Source organism: Dendrobates tinctorius, unplaced genomic scaffold, assembly GCF_039654945.1.
Source record: "Dendrobates tinctorius isolate UK_male_01 unplaced genomic scaffold, ASM3965494v1 ptg000342l, whole genome shotgun sequence".
In the NCBI taxonomy this organism is placed as follows: Eukaryota; Metazoa; Chordata; class Amphibia; order Anura; family Dendrobatidae; genus Dendrobates; species Dendrobates tinctorius.
Genome location: NW_027362008.1, coordinates 3,384,140 through 3,407,291, shown reverse-complemented (window position 1 = coordinate 3,407,291; position 23,152 = coordinate 3,384,140). Strand labels below are relative to the sequence as shown.

General features: G+C 46.5%; 1 protein-coding gene across 4 annotated transcripts in view; it reads right to left on the bottom strand.

Moving 5' to 3' along the window:
• The window catches only part of LOC141074930 (uncharacterized), a 68,193-nt gene that overhangs the window by 4,622 nt on the left and 40,419 nt on the right, over positions 1-23,152 (bottom strand). For all 4 annotated transcript variants that reach the window (XM_073562253.1, XM_073562252.1, XM_073562251.1 and 1 more), the window contains 2 exons: positions 8,275-8,366; positions 8,030-8,144 (listed from right to left, as the gene is read on the bottom strand). In XM_073562253.1, coding sequence (XP_073418354.1) covers positions 8,030-8,144; positions 8,275-8,366 — 207 coding nt within the window. The remainder of the gene's footprint in view (positions 1-8,029; positions 8,145-8,274; positions 8,367-23,152) is intronic.

Here is a 23,152-nt window from a genome sequence, read left to right as displayed (position 1 = left end):
ACATCACAGACAGTTTTGGTCAACAACCCCCAGAGCCATTCCTCCCAACTTCCCAGCCCTCCACCTTCAAAACCAACTTCTCCACCATTACAGAAGATCGACTCTCCACTCTACTCTCAAGATCACATCTCACCACCTGTGCACTTGACCCGATCCCATCCCACTTCATACCAAACCTCACCACAGTCTTCATCCCAACCCTAACCCATCTCTTCAACCTATCACTAACAACTGGTGTTTTCCCCTCAAGCTTTAAACATGCCTTCATCACACCTATCCTCAAAAAGCCCTCTCTTGACCCATCCTCTGTATCTAGCTATCGCCCTATATCACTTCTCCCCTATGCCTCCAAGCTCCTGGAACAACACGTCTACCTTGAACTGTCCTCCCATCTTTCTTCTTGCTCCCTCTTCGACTGCTTACAATCTGGCTTCCGGTCACACCACTCTACTGAAACTGCCCTTACTAAGGTCACCAATGACCTCTTAACCGCCAAGAGCAAGCGACACTACTCTGTCCTCCTCCTCCTGGACCTGTCGGCTGCCTTTGACACAGTGGACCATTCCCTATTATTACAGACTCTCTCATCCCTCGGCATCACAGACTCGGCCCTATCCTGGATCTCATCATACCTAACAGACCGGACATTCAGCGTCTCCCACTCACACACCACCTCCTCACCTCACCCCCTATCTGTCGGAGTCCCACAAGGTTCAGTCCTTGGGCCCCTGCTGTTCTCCATTTACACCTTAGGCCTGGGACAGCTCATAGAATCTCATGACTTTCAGTATCATCTCTACGCTGATGACACACAGATCTACATCTCTGGACCAGATATCACCTCCCTACTAACCAGAATCCCTCAATGTCTGTCCACTATTTCATCATTCATCTTCTCCGCTAGATTTCTGAAACTCAACATGGACAAAACAGAATTCATCATCTTTCCCCCATCTCATGTGACCCCACCAATGAACCTATCAATTACAGTAAAAGGCTGCCCACTCTCCCCAGTCCCACAAGCTCGCTGCCTCTGAGTAATCCTTGACGCTGATCTCTCCTTCAAACCACATATCCAAGCCCTTTCCACTTCCTGCCGACTTCAACTCAAAAATATTTCACAAATCCGTTCATTCCTCACCCAAGAACCTTCAAAAACCCTGGTCCATGCCCTCATCATCTCTCGCCTTGACTACTGCAACCTCCTGCTCTGTGGCCTCCCCTCAAACACTCTCGCACCCCTCCAATCTATTATAAACTCTGCTGCCCGACTAATCCACCTGTCCCCCCCACTATTCCCCAGCTTCTCCCCTCTGTCAATCCCTTCACTGGCTCCCCATTGCCCAGAGACTCCATTACAAAACCCTAACCATGACATACAAAGCCATCCACAACCTGTCTCCTCCATACATCTGTGACCTCGTCTCCCGGTACTTTCCCGCACGCAACCTCCGATCCTCACAAGATCTCCTTCTCTACTCCCCTCTTATCTCCTCTTCCCACAATCGCATACAAGATTTCTCTCGCGCATCACCCCTACTCTGGAACTCTCTACCACAACATATCAGACTCTCACCTACCATCGAAACCTTCAAAAAGAGCCTGAAGACCCACCTCTTCCGACAAGCCTATAACTTGCAGTAACCACCGATCCACCAAACCGCTGCATGACCAGCTCTACCCTCGCCTACTGTATCCTCACCCATCCCTTGTAGATTGTGAGCCCTCGCGGGCAGGGTCCTCTCTCCTCCTGCACCAGTTATGACTTGTATTGTTTAACATTATTGTACTTTTATTATGTATACCCCTCCTTACATGTAAAGCGCCATGGAATAAATGGCGCTATAACAATAAATAATAATAATAATTTTAAGCAATACCAACACAAAGTAACAAGTATTTGTGACGTGTAAGGCTGTGTTCACACACAGCGGCTTTTTTTTCATGGATTTACCAAAAAATACGCTTAAAAAACGCTTAATAGAAGCTTCCCATTCATTTTAATGCATTTTGCACTTTGTGCATATTGATGCGTTTTTTTCCGCAAAAAAAACCTCTTTGCGGTAAAAAAAACGCAGCATGCTCATTAATTTCATGGAAAATGCCGCATTTCTGGCTATTTTCTATGTGTCTGGGGACGCGCGGAAAAAATCGCGGCAAAAACCACGTGTTTTCTGAGGAGTCCTGTTTTTATGCAGAAATTTTCTGCATATGTGGGCACATAGCCTGAAGGAAATAATACAATGTCTTCTAATTATTCAAAACTCTAAATCTGAACATTGTGACATTGTTTATTTGTATTCCCCCTGTAGTCTGATACCCTTAAAAAAAATCCTGAGGGACCAATTGCCCAAACAAGTCACACACTTAGTACATTGTGTCCACCTGTGTGTAATGTCTTCTCAATATAACGGCAGCTGATCTATGAAGGCCTCAGATGTTTGGGAGAGAACATTAGGGATCAAACAACATCATGAAAACCAAGAAACACGCCAGACAGGTGAGGAATAAGGTTCAGGAGAAAAGGAAAGCAGGGTTAGGTTATAAAAAATAGCCCAAGCTCAGAAAATCTCACTGTACAATCTACCATCCAAAAATGAAAGGTGCACGGTACAACAGCAAACCTACTAAGACATGGCAGTCCACTAATCTGACATCTCAAGCAAGGAGAGCAGGGATTATAGAAGCAGCCAGGAGGCCCACGGTCATTGGAGGAGGTGCAGACATCCACAGCTCGGGGAGAATCACAGCACGACTATTAGTCGTATACGCCACAAATCTGACCTTCATGGATGAGTGGCAAGAAGAAAGACATGTTTGAGAGAAATCCACAAGAAGTTTTGTTTCACACAAAAAGGAACAACCGCGATCAAAAATTCCAAAGAGATTATTTGAATATGCAAAAACCAGATTATTAAATGTCATCCACAGGAATGTCTGCTGAACCCGCTTCAGAATACTCACTGCACCCCTGAACCCTCATGCATTCCTCACCCTCTGTTTTTATTTGGTACGTCTGTAATCTGTTTTTTCCCCTGACTTTAATTCCATGTATCATACTTCAAATTGACTGTACGCATATTGATATACCCATGCTCCTCACACCTAGTCTTATCCTTCCAGCTTATTCTGCCTCTTTCACCAGCTTTGATGCTAGACAAATGTCCCATTAACTGCAATCTGTTAATTGCCCCCTGCAGTGAACCGTCCTCCTTCTCCTCCTCCTCCTCCTCCTCCTCCTCACCTGGCTTCATTTCATGGACATTTGAATGGTATAAGTTGAAGAGAGCAGGTCGGATGTGATCTTGGTCAGATGTGACATCATTTGAAGTGATACATGAGAAATATACCAGAAATAGTCCAGAAATCGGTCAGACGGTAAGACTTACCACTGCTTTCTTCCTTTACTTGCTTTTTTTTTTTTTCCCTCTTTAACCATGCTCACATTTGCCATCACCGTTTTTGCTCCACTAATCTTCACTCTCCTTTGCTATCCCCAAACCCCTGCACCCTCAAACCAAATAACTATCTCCCCCTCCCTCTTACCCCCCCACCTCACTTTATCTGCAGACATACTCCTTAACCTGAGACCTCTCCTACTAACATATAATACAAGACAATCACACTGCTTCACCCACCTGCTTTCCCTTTCTCTGCTTCTTCTCACTGCTGGTGACATACCCCCCCAATGCTGCCCCCCCCCGCCTCATACATCCCACTAATCCTCACCCCTATCTTTCTCACACTAAGAGAAACTACCGCAATCCCTCACACTTAAAACCCGTGCCACTGACCCCTTCCCTCCCGCACCCTCTTTCTGGAGCACTTTGGAATGCTCGCTCCATCTGCAACAAGCTCCACGTGATCCACGACCTCTTTACCTCCTGCAACCTTTCCTTCCTGGCCCTCACTGAGACCTGGCTGACACCCCCTGACACGGCCTCCCCGGCCTCACTGAGCTATGGCGGCCTCCACTTTACCCACACTCCTCGCCCTGGCAACAGACATGGTGGAGGAGTGGGTTTCCTCCTTTCTAAAAACTGCTCCTTCAACCCTATCCACCACCCTCCCTTATCCTCCCTTCTTTTGAGGTTCACTCTGTCCGTATCTACTCTCCCTCTAATCTCCAAATGCCTGTCATATACCAACCACCGGGTTCAGCCACTACCTTCATTGACCAATTTTCCACCTGGCTCCTCCACTTTCTCTCTGCTGAAATCCCCACTATCATCACAGGGGACTTCAACATCCCCATTGACACCCACCAACCAGCAGCCTCCAAACTCCTGTCACTTACCTCATCCTTTGGACTTACTCAGTGGTCCTCCACAGCCACCCACACAGATGGACATACATTAGACCTCATCTTCACCCGCCTCTGTTCCCTATCTAATCTCACAACCTCTCCCTTCCCCCTATCTGACCACCAACTACACACCTTCTCATCCTTGTCCTTCTCACCTGTCTACAAATATCTAAAGGGCTGTCACATTGAAGAAGGATCAACTTTATTCTCATTTGCACAAGGAAAGACTAGAAGCAATGGGATGAAACTGAATGGGAGGAGACACAGATTAGATATTAGAAAAAACTTTTTGACAGTTAGAGTGATCAATGAGTGGAACAGGCTGCCACGAGAAGTGGTGAGTTCTCCTTCAATGGAAGTCTTCAAACAGAGGCTGGACAGACATCTGACTGGGATGATTTAGCGAATCCTGCTTTGAGCAGGGGGTTGGACCAGATGGCCCAGGAGGTCCCTTCCAACTCTACGATTCTATGATTCACCTGCCCCCCATGTCCAGCCACTAGCACATCCTCGCAGAAACCTTGCACACCTAGACATCCAGACTCTCTTCTACCTCTGTCCTCCATATCTTCACTCCACAACACGGACAGTGCCACCGCTTTCTACAACACCACCCTCACATCAGCCATAGACTCAGTCAGTCATCTCATGCATGGCAAAGTGCGACAAACCAATAGGCAACCCTGGCACAACAACCTCACCAAAAAACTTCGACAAGCATCCAGGGTCGCAGAGCGGCGTTGGAAGAAAACACGCCTGCAAGACGACTTCACTGCTTTCAAACAAGCTACACTTGCCTTTAAATCAGCCCTCACCTCTGCTAAACAGACCTATTTCACAAACCTTGTATCTTCACTATCCCACAACCCAAAACAACTTTCCAGCACATTCAACTCTCTCCTCCGCCCACCACTGCCACCTCCAACTCCTCTCATCTCTGCTGAGGACTTTGCCACCTACTTCAAAAACAAGATTGACCAAACAAGGCAAACCTTCACAGTTCCACCACCCCAACCGCTCCACATACCAGACCTCTGCCCTTCCCAAATAACCTCCCTCTCCAACATCATTGAAGGAGAGCTTACTCATCTCCTTTCCAAATCACGCCTCACCACCTGTGCACTTGTCCCCATCCCTTCCCACCTGCTCCCCAACCTCACTAACATGATCATTCCAGCCCTAACCCATCTCTTCAACCTATCCCTAACTTCTGGTACCTTCCCCTCTGCCTTCAAACATGCCATCATAACACCCATCCTCAAAAAATCAAACCTTGACCCAACTGCTCTGCCCAGCTATCGCCCCATATCACTGCTCCCGTTTGCTTCCAAACTCCTTGAACAGCATGTCCATGCTCAACTTTCCTCCCATCTCTCATCTAACTCCCTCCTTGACATCCTGCAATCTGGCTTCCGCTCCCACCACTCCACTGAAACTGCCCTGACCAAAATTACTAATGATTTACTCACAGCCAAAGCTAACAGACAATTCTCCATCCTCCTCTTTCTTGACCTGTCCTCTGTCTTTGACATAGTTGACCACTGCCTACTACTACAGATTCTTTCTTTCTTCCCTTGGCATAAAATACCTGGCCCTGTCCTGGATTTCCTCATACCTTTCTGACCGTACATTCAGCGTCTCCCACTCCCACACTACCTCCTCATCCCGCCCCCTCTCTGTTGGAGTCCCCCAAGGCTCTGTCCTGGGGCCCCTACTTTTTTTCCCCATCTATACTCTTGGCCTAGGACAACTCATAAAGTCCCATGGCTTCCAGTATCACCTGTATGCAGATGACAACTCAGATGTACCTCTCTGGCCAAGATGTCACCTCTCTGCTGTCCAGAATCCCGGAGTGTATCAGCCATATCCTCCTTTTTCACCTCTCGCTTCCTAAAACTCAACGTAGACAAAACTGAACTCATTATCTTTCCTCCATCTCATGTATCTTCCCTAACCAATCTATCTATTATGGTAAATGGCATCATGCTCACTCCCGCACCAGAAATCCGCTGCCTTGGAGTAACTCTCAACTCTGCCCTGTCCTTCAAACCACACGTCCAATCTCTTGCCACCTCCTGTCGCCTCCAACTCAAAAATATTTCCAGAATCCGTCCCTTCCTCAGTCCTCAATCTACTAAAACTCTTGTACATGCCCTCATCATCTCCCGCCTTGACTACTGCAACACCCTCCTCTGTGGCCTCCCTGCTAACTCTCTTTCACCACTCCAGTCTGTCCTCAATTCTCCTCCGACTAATCCACCTCTCTCCTCTGCAAATCCCTCCATTGGCTCACAATTCCCCGACGAATCCAGTTCACACTACTAACACTGACCTACAAAGCCATCCACAACCTTTCCCCTCCCTATATCTCTGAACTAATCTCCCAATATCTTCCCTCACGTAATCTTCGATCCTCCCAAGACCTCCTACTCTCCTCCACACTTATCCGTTCCTCACACAACCGCCTCCAAGATTTTTCCTGAATATCCCCTATCCTCTGGAATGCCATGCCTCAACACGTCCGATTATCCACCACCCTCGGATCCTTCAAACGGAACCTGAAAACCCATCTCTTCAGGAAAGCTTACAGCCTGCAATAACCATTCTGCCGCCTCACCACCGCCTGAGCTGCCGCCTCCTCACCACCAGAGCTGCTGCACCCCCGACCTTCTGTCTCTTCCCCGCTATCCCGTAGAATGTAAGTCCGCAAGGACAGGGTCCCCTCCCCTCTGTACCAGTTTGTCATTGTAAATTTGTTGTGGAAACTTGTTTACTGTTAACGATATCTATAACTTTGTATGTAACCGCCCTTCTCATGTACAGCACCATGGAATTAATGGCGCTATAGAAATAAATAATAATAATTAAATAATAAATAGGTACAGGGAGAGGAAGAGTTCCACCCAATAGCACATGTCCAAGTAGGGCGCTCACAAGGACCAAACATAAAATATTCAAATGGCAATGAGAATAATCAACAATAGTATCGCACATTCCCCATATAGCCGATAAGTCCATATTATACCCCCTGCACCAAACGCATCATCACTTGAATATTTGATCCTTGTGAGCGCCCTACGTGGACATGTGCTACTAGGTGGAACTCTTCCTCTCCTTGTAGCAATATATTTAATAAAATGGTTTTTGCATAGTCAAATAATCTCTTTGGAATTTTTGATCGCGGTTGTTCCTTTTTGTGTGTCACAATTTTTGCGATTTTTCCAATATTGTCCATTCATATGTAACCACACGATACTATCACTTTGAGATTATAATTGGTGTTTTGTTTTTCATGAGGTATTTATACAAGAAGTTTTGTTTTTCAGTCTGCAAAAGACCATGTATCGGACACAGCGAGCATGTGTAAGAAGGTTCTCTGGTCAGATGAGAGAAAAGTGGTGCTGCTCCAGTATTATTATTATAGCGCCATTTATTCCATGGCGCTTTACATGCGAGGAGGGGTGTACATAATACATACAAGTCACGACTGGTCCAGGAGGAGAGAGGACCCTGCCCGCGAGGGCTCACTATCTACAAGGGATGGGTGAGGATACAGTAGGAGAGGGTAGAGCTGGTCGTGCAGCGGTTCGGTGGTTACTGCAGCTTGTAGGCTTGTCGTATATCCTTCTGTATATATAACACAGTGTATAACGCAATACTTTACTTACCCATAGCTCTAAAATGTAACATTTCTGTATTTAATTTTTTAAGTGTATTACGTACCTGGAATAACATCTACAGGAATCTCCTCCTTCCCATCACTTATGAACGATTTACTGCCCTTCGTCCTCTCTTCTTCTTTTTCCACCTCTGCTTTAATAGTCGCCAGAGCTTCCCCCTGATATTCCGTATGTAACATTCAGTATAATACAGGAGACAGAGGAGAAAATCAAATATATCAAGATGAGAAAACAACAAACTGTCCACCCCTTCTATAAAGATCTGACAAGGGGCTCAGCGCCGTCTACCTGGTGGCTCTCCGGGACAGTGTCATTTCCCTCTGGACAGTCCTTGGAATACAGAGGACGGGGACAGGTCACTGAACTTCTTATGGATCCATCTGTGGAGACACAACCACACAATGACAGAATAGAATAGTTTCCATATCTCATACACATTTGTCAACACCGTTAATTCTACTTTTCCAAGTTGTGGAATTCATCTTCTGCGCTGAGGTTCCAGTGTCTTGTAGACTTCAGGTCTATTGTCTATTAGAGAAAACGGAGGGACGTGACGCAGTAGAGTGGACCTGGATACCTTTATGGGTAAAGCTTTCCCTACATTGTGAACAAGAGTATGGTTTCTCCACAGTGTAAATTCTTCAGTGCGAATAAAGAAAACCCTGAAATTCTCGTCAAGCGTTCACACCTTTTGTCCCCTTTTACTAGTATGTGTGCTAACAATCTTAAAAGAATCAGGAGAAGGTTCCTTATGATTAGAGGAATAATATGTTAGATTATTTGTTCTGTAAAAGTCTACATTAGGGATAATGATGATTTCTTCTGAAGAATGCTGCATGATGTTGTAGGGGGGAGAGTTTCCACTGTGTAACCGGGCCGGAACTAAGGAGACTGTCACCAAGGTTCCTAGGGGAACTGTTTCCGGGGGAAATGATTAGAGGACGGACCAAGGACAGTTCTAGAAGGAGTGGGGGCGGAGCAGGTATAAAAGAAACTCATAACGCCAGCAGGGGGCACTCAACAGAGCGGGAGAAAAGGAGCAGGAAGCCTAGGTGACGCCAGAGAGCCGGAAGGATTGAGCAACTACCAGAGAGATTGGATGGGGACTCACCGGTATTAGGGAGCAGACGGCACCAAGCAGCCCAGCAGGGGGGCACCAACCGGACGACCGCACTCCCGACACTTAGATCCACGGCTGCGGCCTGCCTGCTGCCACCCGCGGCCCGACTCCAGCCTGCGGCCTAAACGTCCAGGGCCCCGGCCGCCGCCTTCCCGCCTCCCCTGGGAGGCCCAACGCTGAGGAAATCTCCAGGGGCCTGCTGTGCCCTCGCTCCACCTGGGCGTAGGAACGCCAGAAGCTTACGTCAACTCCTCGCCGGCTGGGCCCAGCGGCTGAGACGCCGAATAGACACCTACAACCACTCTGCCGGACGTCAGAGAAGGATAAGTGACACGTCGTAGTTAACTAAATATAGTTCTCGGACCTATAGTCGGCCATACCGCGGCCTTATAGCTACCGGTTCTGACCGGGTAGTTAATATCATGTTATCTGTGTATTATTGTTTGAATCGCTGCGAGGACAACTGTTGTCAGCTTGCTAGTTACTCAAATAGCCCCTATATAAAAGTTGCATTTACGCTTGCTCTGTCTCCGTCTCGTCACTGCATCTTGCGTACCTGCGAATACTACGCAGGTACGCACGCATAGCTTCTACTTTATAACTGGGCCATAACATTTATTTTCCCTCAGGATTTTTGGTTAAGATTAAAATGGATTTTGTGGAGGCTTTAGTCAAACCAAAGAATTTGTTGACAGCAATGGGAGAAACATATGCAGTTTTAGCAAAATTTCTTTATTAAGTGCAAATGAATAGGAAGGAAGTCAACATTAGGCACCCACTACCATTATGCAGAGTTCCAAGGCACCGGAGGTTTCCTTTTAAGCCCTTCCAGACCAATCAAACCTCTTGCTTTGCACTGATGAGGGGTAAACACACCAAAACACGTCTGCAAATAAAGTGTCTGGTTTCACTTTTATACTAAGTCACGTGGAAAGGTCTGTTAAAGGGCTGATATTGATTTTTTTTGGATGGTTACATTCAATAGGTGGTGCTAGAGTTCAAGCCCTTTTCATCTCTAAAGAGGCTGTTTCCATACACTGGTGTGAAAAAGTTTTTTTTTTCCCTACTTGATTTCTCAGGCTACTTTCACACATCCGTCTTTTGTAATCCGACACGATGCGGCGAAATTTGTAAAAAACGGATCCGGCACCGGATCCGTTTTTTTCCCGATTGACATTCATTATCGCCGCATTGTGCTGGATGGGCATGCGGCGCTTCCGGTTTTTGCCGGATACGGTCAAACTTCGCCTTCCGACGTATGCAAAAAACGTTGCATGCTACGTTTTTTGACAGCGCCGGACCGGCTTTTTGAACAGTGCATGCCCGGACATGAGTGTGCCACCTGATCACTCAGCACAGGAACAGCTGCTGGAAGTCAACACCAATGAGATGTTGGGAGGGCACGAAGGAGGGTGAGTAGGATGTCTTCTGGAAGCTGGCGGCTGTCACTGTGCGTGCTATAAGAGAAATGAATATTCATTTCTCTTTAGTAGCGGCACAGGCTTTAGCCACAGCCGCCGGCTCCTGCCTCTGTCACCAGCTGCTCCACCGCTCCTCCTCCCCCTCTGGCTTTCTGGGTCAATTGACTCGTGTATAAGCCGAGTGGGGGCCATTTTCAGCACAAAAGAATGCTGAAAAACGGCTTATACATGAGTATATATGGTAATTTTGTTTTTCTGATGCCATTCAGAGGTGAACTCTCTGGTGTGTTTTGAATCATTGTCCTGCTGCATAACCCAAGTGTGCTTCAGCTTGAGGTCACAAACAGATGGCCGAACATTGTCCTTCCTGATTTTTTAGTAGTCAGCAGAATTCATGGTTCCATTTACCACAGCATGTCTTCCAGGTCATGAAGCAGTAAAACAATTCCAGACCATCACACTACCACCACCATATTTTACTGTTGGTATGATGTTCCTTTTCTTAAATGCTGTGTTACTTTTACGGCAGATGTAATTGGACATACACCTTCCAAAAAGTTCAAATTTTCTATGGTCAGTTCACAGAATATTTTCACAAAAGTCTTGGGGGATCATCAAGATGTTTTCTGGCAAAACTGATACAAGTCTTTATGTTCTTATTTTTCAGCAGTGGTTTACGTCTTTTAACTTTGCCATGCAGGCCATTTTTCTCCAGTCTCTTTCTTATCGTGGAGTCATGAACACTGACCTTAACTGAGGGAAGTGAGGCCTGCAGTTCTTTGGATGTTGTTGTGGGGTCTTTTGTGACCTCTTGGATGAGTTGTAACTGCACTCTTGGGGTTATTTTGGTTGGTTGGCCACTCCTGGGAATGTTCACCACTGTTCCATGTTTTTGCCATTTGTGGATAATGGCTCTGTGATATGTTGCAGTCTCAAAGCTTTAGAAATAGCTTTATAGCCTTTTCCAGACTGTTAGATCTCAATTACTTTTGCTGTTTCTCATTTGTTCCTGAATTTCTTTGGATCTCGGCATGATGTCTAGCTTTTGAGGATCTTTTTGTCTACTTAACTTTGTTAGGCAGGTTCTATTTAAGGGATTTCTTGATTGAGAACAGATGTGGCTGTAATCAGGCATGAGTGTGGCTAGGGAATGTAAACTCAGCTCCCCAAAGATTTGATAAATCACAGTTAATTTATGTTTTAGGCAGGGAAGAGGGGCAATAGCTTTCTCACTGAGGACCCTGTAGGTTTGGATTTCTTTTTCCCTTATGTAGTTCAGAAGTAGCACACTTATGCAGTGATGAGGCAGTGACCCAGTAAAGTTCCAAAACAAAAGTCTCTTTAATGTGTGTACTTCACAGCATGTCCAACTCATATAAACACAGCACATGATATCATCTGGATCACAGCTGGGCATATATTCTCTGGATTACAGTCACTTAACACGTCGGTCCACCTTCATGACCATTTGCTGTGGGCGACTGCACCGTGTTAATGTCTCTTTACTCACAGCTTTCCACAGTACACAATATCCTTCAGTTTACAGTCACTAAACATGCTAGTCCTCCTCTGACCAGTTGATGTGGGCGACTGCACCACTGTGTACACTGCGGGTGCCAGAATTATCAGCTCCTTTGGCTGTTTAGCTCCGCTTACTTGTGTGTTGCCTTACACAGATGGAACTCTGCAAAGGCCTCTGCCGTGTACTCTTCCAAATAATTTTTCAAACCACTGTATATAAAGTTCATCCTGATAAATAAAAATAAATACCGGGATGTCACTTAGACATGATGACTCTCCTGCTTACTAGAAAATACTAATGAAGTTATCATAACAACCACTTCAGCTTTCCTCTCCACCAGCAGTAAGAAACTATAATTCTGTTGGAGAAAGTTCTTCATGTACAGTGCATATGAAAAAGTCAACACACCCATAAAAATGCCAGTGTTTTCTTATGTAGAAAAATCCTAATGTCATCCATAATCTGTGCAAATCCAGTGAGAAACTCATGATCTCAGTGCGGGTTGGACTAGCACACTTGGGGTTAATGTCTGGAACCAGTGCTGATGACTTGCACTTCTGGGGTTAAAGGTTATGATCCCAGTGCAGGCTCTTACCTGCACACCTGGGGCTTATTATTGTGGCCTCTCCCTGGTTCTGGGAAAGCTTTTTATAGCCTCAGGAAGCTCCTATCCCCGTCAGTTATACTTTCGCCCTTGGCAGAGTGTGTTGACCCCTGAGTGTGTTGGTTCTGTGTTCTTGTTTGCCTCATACTTTGGTTACGACTCGGCCTGTTCTCTGGATATTGCTTGTTGGATTCTGCTTGGTACCTTCTATGTCTGTTTTGCTTTGACCACTGCCTGGCCCCGACTATCTGTTCTGTCTCATCCCTGGTACTTTACTGCTATATCTGTGTATGACCCGGTTTGTCTGACTGAGTATTCCTGTATAGCATTCTGCCGATCTCTGGCAGCAGGACGCTAAGCCCCTCCCCTTACAGTCACATGACCGTAGGTCCTTCGCTGCTTGCTAAACTACAGCGTCCCCAGGTCCTGTTAAGCCTGGACTGCCTGGCTGTATCCCTGGGCCCCTCTGTGGTGTGGGTGAGTCCCTGCTCAGCGGTGGCTGCACGCCGACCCTAACATGACCGTGACAGAAACAAACTGAAATCATTTGGAAGGGGAGAAATAAAAAATAACAAAACTCAAATACTGTGGCTGCATAAGTGTTGACACCCTCTAGTAATTGGGGATGTGGTAGTGTTCAGACTCACAATCACACGTAACCTTTTTCCCCTTTTCACATGTAAAGCGCCATGGAATAAATGGCGCCATATAAATGCACAATAATAATAATAACAACCTCATCGTAGAGAGTAGTGTTGTGAACTAATTTTCTGGTTTACCTCTGGCTTCTGGTGAGGGTGGTGGAGAAGGCTGTGTTGACAGAGGAGTCGTGAGTTCTCTGTTATGAATGGGTCACCGAGGAGAAAAAAGCAAAACAAGCTAAGTCACAGAAAACCAGAGAGGTTGGTATCTACGCAGATTGCAGATCCCTGATCCCACCACACAACTAGCAGCAGCCGTGGAGCGCACCTACGATGATCCTAGACGCCTCGTCACGGCCGGAGGACTAAATAAGCCCAAAGCAAGAAAAGGGGAAAACTAACTGCCCCATAGCAGACCCCAAAGGAAAGACACCCCCCACACATGTATTGACAGTGAAACAAGATGAAAGCACAAACACAGGCAGGAAAATAGGCTGAGCAAACGATGGGGCCCAAACTAACTAGAAAGGAAAGGGAAAGACACTGTCTGCAATCTGAAAAAACCCTACAAAAATAATGTCCAACACTTCTGATAGCAAAATTAACACTGAAGTCACTAGACTTCTCCCACTATATCAGCACTCTGAAATATTCTGAGACAGAGCAAAAAGAGACCAAACTAGTATGGGACAAAAAGCAAATTGGCAAAATACTGATAAATAAGAGTGGAAATTCAGCACAGCCCCCAGCCGGGGCTGGCTGACCACACAAAAACTGAATAGACCAACAAAATCAAGTGTGAACATTAGCAGAAAAACTTAGCTTTAGATGACTGTAACAGAGCTGAAAACCAAGAGCTGACAAGCCAGAAGTGTTATGAATGAGTCACCGTAGGAGGCAAAACCAGAAATACTAGCTAAGCCCAGAAAACCAGAGAAGTTGGCAGCTATCGGATTGCAGACCCCTGAACCTAACAACAACAACTAGCAGTAGCCGTGGGGGGTTCCTACGGTGTCCTAGACCCCTCGATCACAGCCGGAGAACTACATAGCCTAAAGACAGAAAGGGAAATCTAAACTGCCCCAGAGCAGACCCCAAAGCAATATGCAGCCCCCCACATATGACGGTGAAGCAAGAAGAAAAAACACTAACACAGATAGAAAGATAGACTGAGCAAATGATGGGGCTCAAGCTATCTAGATAGCACAGGAAAGGAAGGCTGCTGTCTGCAATCCGTAAAAAACCCTATCAAAATAAGAGCCAACAGACTGACAGGGAAAAAGGCCCTGAAGACGCTAGGCTTCAAAAAGACTATGTCAGTACTCCGGTATTTTCTGAAGACAGAGCAAACCGACAAAAAGGAATTCAGCTCACCCCAGCAGGGAATGGCAGAATCCAGAAAAGCAAGGCAAACTAAAACCAAAACACAAGTGCAAAAAGACAAAGCAGAAAACTTAGCTTTTGAGGAGCAGGAATCAGACTGGTCTCCTAGAATTCCACAGAGAAATCACCAGCGAGGCAGAAGGGCGTCGGCTGCCTTATATCCAGTCAAAGATCCCCGTCGCCCAGTCATCCTCTCCCAGCTCAGGTGCTTGGTAATCAGCCTCACTACCTTCCTTCACCAGAAGAGGGAGTTCATCAGACCTCAATGGTGAAGGGGAAAATGAACTCATAACACAGCCCCCAACATAAAATGACAGTGAAGCAAGATGAAAAAACACTCACACAGATAGAAAGGTAGGCTGAGCAAATGATGGGGCCCAAGCTAACTAAATAGGACAGGATAGAAAAGATGCTGTCTGCAATCCGCCAAAACCCTCTCAAAACAAGAGCCAACAGACTGATAGGGAAAAAAGCCCTGAAGACGATAGGCTTCAAAAAGACTATATCAGTACTCAGGTATTTTCTGAAGACAGAGCAAAAAGGAATTCAGCTCACCCAGCAGGGAAAGGCAGAAATCCAGAAAAACAAGGCAAAACAAAACCAAAACACAAATGCAAAAACAGAGCAGAAAACTTAGCTTTTGAGGAGCAGGAATCAGACTGGTCTCCAAGAATCCCTCAGAGAAATCACCCGCAAGGCAGAAGGGTGTCGGCTGCCTTATATCCAGTCAGCAATTCCAGTCACCCAGTCATCATCATTCTGCTCAGGTGCTTTGTAATCAGCCTCACTACCTTCCTTCACCAGAAGAGGGAGTTCATCAGACCTCAATGGTGAAGGGGAAAATTAACTCACAACACAGAAGGAATCACCAGCAACTGAATAGGGCGTCGGCTGTCTTAAATCCAATCTGAGATTCCTGAGGTCCAATCGTCATCCTCATGCTCAGGTGGCAGATCTCCACCGATCAAATCAGCCTCACTACCTCCTGTTACCACCAGAGGGAGTCGGGAAGGAGAACTCACAACTGGTGAACCAGAGAATAAACTCACAACAGTTCTCCATCCGGGCTCCCTCTGGTGGTGACAGCAGGTAATGAAGCTGATCTAAATGGCAGAGACCTGCCACCTGAGGAGGAGGCCTGTGATTGGACATCAGGAGTCTCTGACTGGATTTAAGACAGCCGACTCCCTAATTTTGCGCTGGTGATTTTTTCCTGCCCTGAGGTTCTGGTTTCCAGTTCTGTTCCTGCCTTCTCAAGCTAAGTGTGCTCTGCCATTTTTTAACATGAGATTTGGTCTGGTTTACTCAGTTTTTGTGGTCAGCCAGCCCCTGCTGGGGCTGTGCTGAATTTCCATTCTTATGTCTCTGGTTATGCCAGTTTGCTTTTTGTCCCTGATCAGATTGGTATATTCTGAAGACAGAGCAAAAAGCGACCAAAGTGCTGATATAGGGAATTGAAGTCTAGCGACTTCAGGGTTTTTGTTATCAGAAAGTGTTGGACTTTTTTTGCAGGGTTTTGTGCGTGATTGCAGACAGCATCTTTCCTTTCCTGTCCTTTCTAGTTAGTGTGGGCCCCATCGTTTGCTCAGCCTATCTTTCTATCTGCGTTTGTGTTTTCATCTTGTGTCACCGACAATACATGTTTGGGGGCTGTCTATTGCTTTGGGGTCTGCTCTGGGGCAGTTTAGATTTCCCCTTTTCTTGCTTTAGGCTTATTTAGTTCTCCGACTGTGATGAGGCGTCTAGGATCATCGTAGGTACGCTCCACGGATACTGCTAGTTGTGTGGGTAGGATCAGGGATCTGCAATCTGCTTAGTTATCAACCTCTCTGGTTTTCTGGGGCTTAGCTTATTTTCCTCCTCGGTGACTCATTCATAACAGAATCACCAGCCATACCGCAGATTCTAGGGTACTCAAAAGCAAGAAAAAAAAAAATTGTAAAAAAAAAAAAAAAAAGTGTCAGAATTTTTTTCTCTTTTTCTCTGGGGCCGTAGGAGGAGATTTTTTCCTTAATGGAGATTAAGCAATTGTCTGATCGTGTGGAGCAGCTCGCTGCTGAAGTGCGGGGAATTTCCACCTATCTCGCTCAATCACATGCTGTTGAACCGAAAATCCCTACTCCTGACGTGTTTTCTGGGGATCGGTCTAAATTTTTGAATTTTAAGAATAATTGGAAATTATTTCTTGCCTTGAAGCCTAACTGATCAGGGAGCTCTGCGCAGCAGGTTAAAATTGTCATCTCCTTGCTGCGCGGCGATCCCCAGGATTGAACGTTTTCTTTGACACCTGAAAATCCTATTCTGACTAATGTGGATGCATTTTTTCAAGCCTTGGGGTTGTTGTATGATGAACTTAATGCTATTGATCAAGCTGAGAAAGCCCTATTGGTCAGTATTCTGCAGTTATACGGTCAAAAATTCCAAAAGTGGGCGGTCCTTACTACATGGAATGATGGTGCCTTGGCAGCTCTCTTTCGTGAGGGGTTTATCAGAAACTGTATAGGATATTATGGTGGGATTTCCCGCTCCCTCTGGTCTTGACGATTCTATGTCATTAGCCATTCAAGTTGATCGGCGTTTACGTGAATGTAAAACTACACGAGAGGTGTTGCCACCTTTTCAACAAATGTCTGAACCTATGCAGTGTGATAGAGTTTTGTCTAGGGTGCAACGTCAGGAGTATAGAAGGCGCAATAAGCTGTGTTTTTTCTGTGGAGATGCCTCGCATATTATTTCTGTCTGCCCTAAATGAGAGAAACGTTTTGCACACACATTTGCTGTGGGTGGCGTACAACCTAAGTTTCTTTTGGCAATTACTCTGATCTGCATTGTGATTGCTATAAGTGTGTGCTAGAAGTGTGAAGATTAATTTAAGAATTAAAACCAGAAGGATGTATACAGACTGTGCCCTGCTACCTGCCACCATCGCACTCTAACAAGCATCTCTATTCTTCCGACAGGTATGTCCATCCACCCAGCTCTCCTGCTCTCCTGCTGTCTGTCTATGAAGGACACACAGTGCATCACCCAGCTTTGCACATAGACTTGCCTCTGCACCTAGCATTCACATGGTATGTCCATCCACCCAGCTCTCCTGCTGTCTGTCTATGAAGGACACACAGTGCGTCACCCAGCTTTGCACATAGACTTGCCTCTGCACCTAGCATTCACATGGTATGTCCATCCACCCAGCTCTCCTGCTCTCCTGCTGTCTGTCTATGAAGGACACACAGTGCGTCACCCAGCTTTGCACATAGACTTGCCTCTGCACCTAGCATTCACATGGTATGCCTTTCAGCTAACCCCAGCTTACCCCAGTGTTATTTATGACCTTGTTTACTCTGGCTTGATCATATACATCTGGTCCACTCTTAATTGTCTGGCCAAGATGAGCAGAGACCACTCCTCTCTGCTTCACACCTGACTGCACTTAGTTGTACATATATTGCAGAGTACAAGTCTGCATAGACTTCAGTCTGCATTGTGATTGCTATAAGTGTGTGCTAGAAGTGTGAAGATTAATTTAAGAATTAAAACCAGAATTGAACCAGAAGGGAACTGAAGGTAACTGTACACAGTCACTGTAAACAAGGTTTCTGTTTGTTTTCACTTTCACCCCAATAATCCTTCACTTTCTGCTAATTCCCCTAATCCCTACTCCTAGTAAGGAACTGTTCATCTCTTCTTCAATCCTCCCCATCCACCTCACCTCTGCCTCAAAACTGTTCCTTAACATACAATCCTCTGTCTCCAAACACAGACAGCCCCCTCATGCCCTCTCCTGCTCCCACCTGGTAACACTTTCTCTGCTCCTTCTCACTGCTGGTGATATCTCTCCAAATCCTGGTCCTCCTCACCACATTCCCACAGTCATTTCTACCTCCCATCCACGCTCTATCACAACCTTCCGTAACCTCTCCAACCTTATACCCATTCACCCAGCCCCCGCTTCCCCAGTCCCACTAACAGGAGCTCTGTGGAACGCTCGCTCTGTCTGCAACAAGCTCTCCTACATCCATGATCTTTTTGTTACTACCAAACTCTCCTTCCTCGCCATCACCGAAACCTGGCTCACCCCTTCTGACACAGCCTCTCCTGCTGCACTTTCGTATGGCGGCTTCCACCTTTCTCACACCCCCCGCCCCAGCAGCAAACATGGTGGAGGAGTTGGTTTTCTCCTGTCAGATACCTGCTCCTTCACCCCAATCCCACTGCCACCCTCTGTTACCCTCCCTTCCTTTGAGGTGCACTCTGTGCGCATCTACTCCCCCTCCAACTGGCTGTCATCTACCGCCCCCCAGGGCCAGCCACCACCTTCTTTGACCACTTCACCACCTGGTTACTTCATTTCCTTTCCGCGGACATCCCTACTATCATCATGGGCGACTTCAACATCCCCATTGACACTTCCCTCTCAGCTGCCACTAAACTTCTATCTCTCACTTCCTCCTTCGGCCTCACTCAATGGTCTTCTACAGCCACCCACAAAGATGGCCACACACTGGACCTCATCTTCACCCGCCTCTGCTCCCTATCTAACCTCTCTAACTCACCTCTTCCTCTCTCTGACCACAACCTGCTCACATTCTCTTCCCTCTTCACTCCATGTCTACAATCCCCACCCCACAAACTTTCACACCCTCGCAGGAATCTTAAACACCTTGACCTACACTCATTCTCCGAATCCCTCCTCCCTCTTACAGATATAAGTTCCTTACACAATGCGGATGACGCTGCCGCTCTATATAACACCACAATAGCTGTAGCTTTGGAATCCGCTGCCCCACTTACACATACCAAAACTCGCAAAATCAACAGAAAGCCCTGGCACACCAGCCTGACCAAAGAGCTGAGGCGAGCTTCCAGGGCTGCTGAGCGCAGATGGAAAAGATCCCACTCCAACGAGCATTTCATCGCATTCAAACAGTCCCTCACTACTTTCAAGACCACACTCGCCACAGCTAAACAAACCTACTTCTCATCTCTCATATCCTCCCTGTCTCACAACCCTAAACAGTTATTCAACACCTTCAATTCTCTCCTCCGCCCCCCAGCACCTCCTCCCTCCCCACTCATCTCAGCTGAAGACTTTGCCTCATTTTTCAAGCAGAAAATTGATAACATCAGGGACAGTTTTGGTCAACAACCCCCAGAGCCCTTCCTCCCGACTTCCCAGCCCTCCACCTTCAAAACCAACTTCTCCACCATTACAGAAGATCGACTCTCCACTCTACTCTCAAGATCACATCTCACCACCTGTGCACTCGACCCGATCCCATCCCACTTCATCCCAAACCTCACCACAGTCTTCATCCCAACCCTAACCCATCTCTTCAACCTATCACTAACAACTGGTGTTTTCCCCTCAAGCTTTAAACATGCCTCCATCACACCTATCCTCAAAAAGCCCTCTCTTGACCCATCCTCTGTATCTAGCTATCGCCCTATATCACTTCTCCCATACGCCTCCAAGCTACTGGAACAACACGTCTACCTTGAACTGTCCTCCCATCTCTCTTCTTGCTCCCTCTTCGACCGCTTACAATCTGGCTTCCGGTCACACCACTCCACTGAAACTGCCCTTACTAAGGTCACCAATGACCTCTTAACTGCCAAGAGCAAGCGACACTACTCTGTCCTCCTCCTCCGGGACCTGTCGGCTGCCTTTGACACAGTGGACCATTCCCTATTATTACAGACCCTCTCATCCCTCGGCATCACAGACTTGGCCCTCTCCTGGATCTCATCATACCTAACAGACCGGACATTCAGCGTCTCCCACTCACACACCACCTCCTCACCTCGCCCCCTATCTGTCGGAGTCCCACAAGGTTCAGTCCTAGGGCCCCTGCTGTTCTCTATTTACACCTTTGGCCTGGGACAGCTCATAGAATCTCATGGCTTTCAGTATCATCTTTATGCTGATGACACACAAATCTACATCTCTGGACCAGATATCACCTCCCTACTAACCAGAATCCCTCAATGTCTGTCCACTATTTCATCCTTCTTCTCCACTAGATATCTGAAACTCAACATGGACAAAACAGAATTCATCATCTTTCCCCCATCTCACGTGACCCCCCCTACGAACCTATCAATTACAGTAAATGACTGCCCACTCTCCCCAGTCCCACAAGCTCGCTGCCTCGGAGTAATCCTTGATGCTGATCTCTCCTTCAAACCACATATCCAAACCCTTTCCACTTCCTGCCGACTTCAACTCAAAAATATTTCACGCATCCGTTCATTCCTCACCCAAGAATCTGCAAAAACCCTAGTCCATGCCCTCATCATCTCTCGCCTTGACTACTGCAACCTCATGCTCTGCGGCCTCCCCTCAAACACTCTCGCACCCCTCCAATCTATTCTAAACTCTGCTGCCCGACTAATCCACCTGTCCCCCCGCTATTCCCCAGCTTCTCCCCTCTGTCAATCCCTTCACTGGCTCCCAATTGCCCAGAGACTCCATTACAAAACCCTAACCATGACATACAAAGCCATCCACAACTTGTCTCCTCCATACATCTGTGACCTCGTCTCCCGGTACTTTCCTGCACGCAACCTCCGATCCTCACAAGATCTCCTTCTCTACTCCCCTCTTATCTCCTCTTCCCACAATCGCATACAAGATTTCTCTCGCGCATCACCCCTACTCTGGAACTCTCTACCACAACATATCAGACTCTCACCTACCATCGAAACCTTCAAAAAGAGCCTGAAGACCCACCTCTTCCGACAAGCCTATAACCTGCAGTAACCACCGATCGACCAAACCGCTGCACGACCAGCTCTACCCTCGCCTACTGTATTATCACCCATCCCTTGAAGATTGTGAGCCCTCGCGGGCAGGGTCCTCTCTCCTCCTGTACCAGTTATGACTTGTATTGTTTAAGATTATTGTACTTGTTTTTATGTATACCCCCCTCACATGTAAAGCGCCATGGAATAAATGGCGCTATAACAATAAATAATAATAATAATAATAATAATAATAATAATAATCTGCTCCTTATCCACATTTTCCGCCCAGGCTTTTGTGGATTCAGGAGCGGCTTGGAATCTGATGGATTTGGACTTTGCTAAACGTTGTGGATTTCCTATGACACCTCTGCGGACGCCAATTCCTTTGAGGGGTATTGATGCTAGTCCTTTGGCGGAGAATAAATCTCAGTTTTGGACCCAGGTGATAATGCGGGTCGCCCCAGACCACCAAGAAAATTGTAGATTTTTGGTACTGCATGATACTATTGTTCTGGGTTGCCCCTGGTTGCAAATCCATAATCCAGTTTTGGATTGGAAATCTTTGTCTGTGGTGAGTTGGGGCTGTCGGTGTGCTCTTGGCGACACTCCTGATTTCTCCACCTCTCCCCGGTCTCATGATGTTCCTGACTATTTGGCTGATTTTTCTGATGTATTTAGTGAGAGTAAGTCTGCGTCCCTGCCTCCTCATAGGAGTTATGACTGTGCAATTGAGTTGAGGCCTGGGTGTAAATTTCCCAAGCGTCGGCTTTTCAACTTATCTGTACCTGAACATGAGGCTATGCGATCCTATATTAAGGAGTCGTTGGAGAAGGGTCATATTAGACCATCCTCGTCGCCTTTGGGCGCTGGTTTTTTTTTTGTGGCCAAGTAAGATGGTCCATCTTGTACCACTCCCAAAGTTGCCATCTTCCGCTGAGTTGGTACCCTTGTTTTTACAACAGGTGGTTCGGTTACACGGGATTCCTGAGAACATTGTGTCCGATAGAGGGGTCCAGTTTGTTTCCAGATTTTGGAAAGCCTTTTGTTTCTATCTGGGAATTCAGTTATCCTTCTCCTCCGCGTTTCATCCCCAGACCAATGGGCAGACTGAGAGAACAAACCAGACCTTGGAGTCTTATATAAGATGTTTTATATCTGCTGATCAAGATGATTGGGTCTCATTTTTGCCCTTGGCTGAATTTGCGCTGAACAATAAAGCTAGTTCTGCCACTTTGATGTCACCCTTTTTCTGTAATTTTGGGTTTCATCTTCGATTCTCTTCAGGACAAGTGGAATCTTCATCCTGCCCAGGTGTGGACACTGTGGTTGTGAGAATGCAGCAGATATGGGACCAAATGGTGGATAAGTTGACACTCTCTCAGGAAAAGGCCCAGCGTTTTTCCAACCGGCATAGGACCATTGGTCCCCGATTTAAAGTGGGTGATATGGTTTGGTTGTCGTCTAAGAATATACCTATGAAAGTTGCATCTCCAAAATTTAAGCCAAGATTTATTGGACCTTATAAGATTTTGGAGATTCTTAATCCTGTCTCTTTTCGGTTGGCTCTTCCAGTTACGTTCAAAATCCATAACGTATTTCACAAATCACTGTTGAAGAGGTTTGTCGAGCCAGTAGTTCCTGTGGCGGCTCCTCCTGACCCCGTTTTGGTTAAAGGCAATGTGGAATATGAGGTAGAGAAAATATTGGATTCTCGCTTGGTCAGACGGGGAC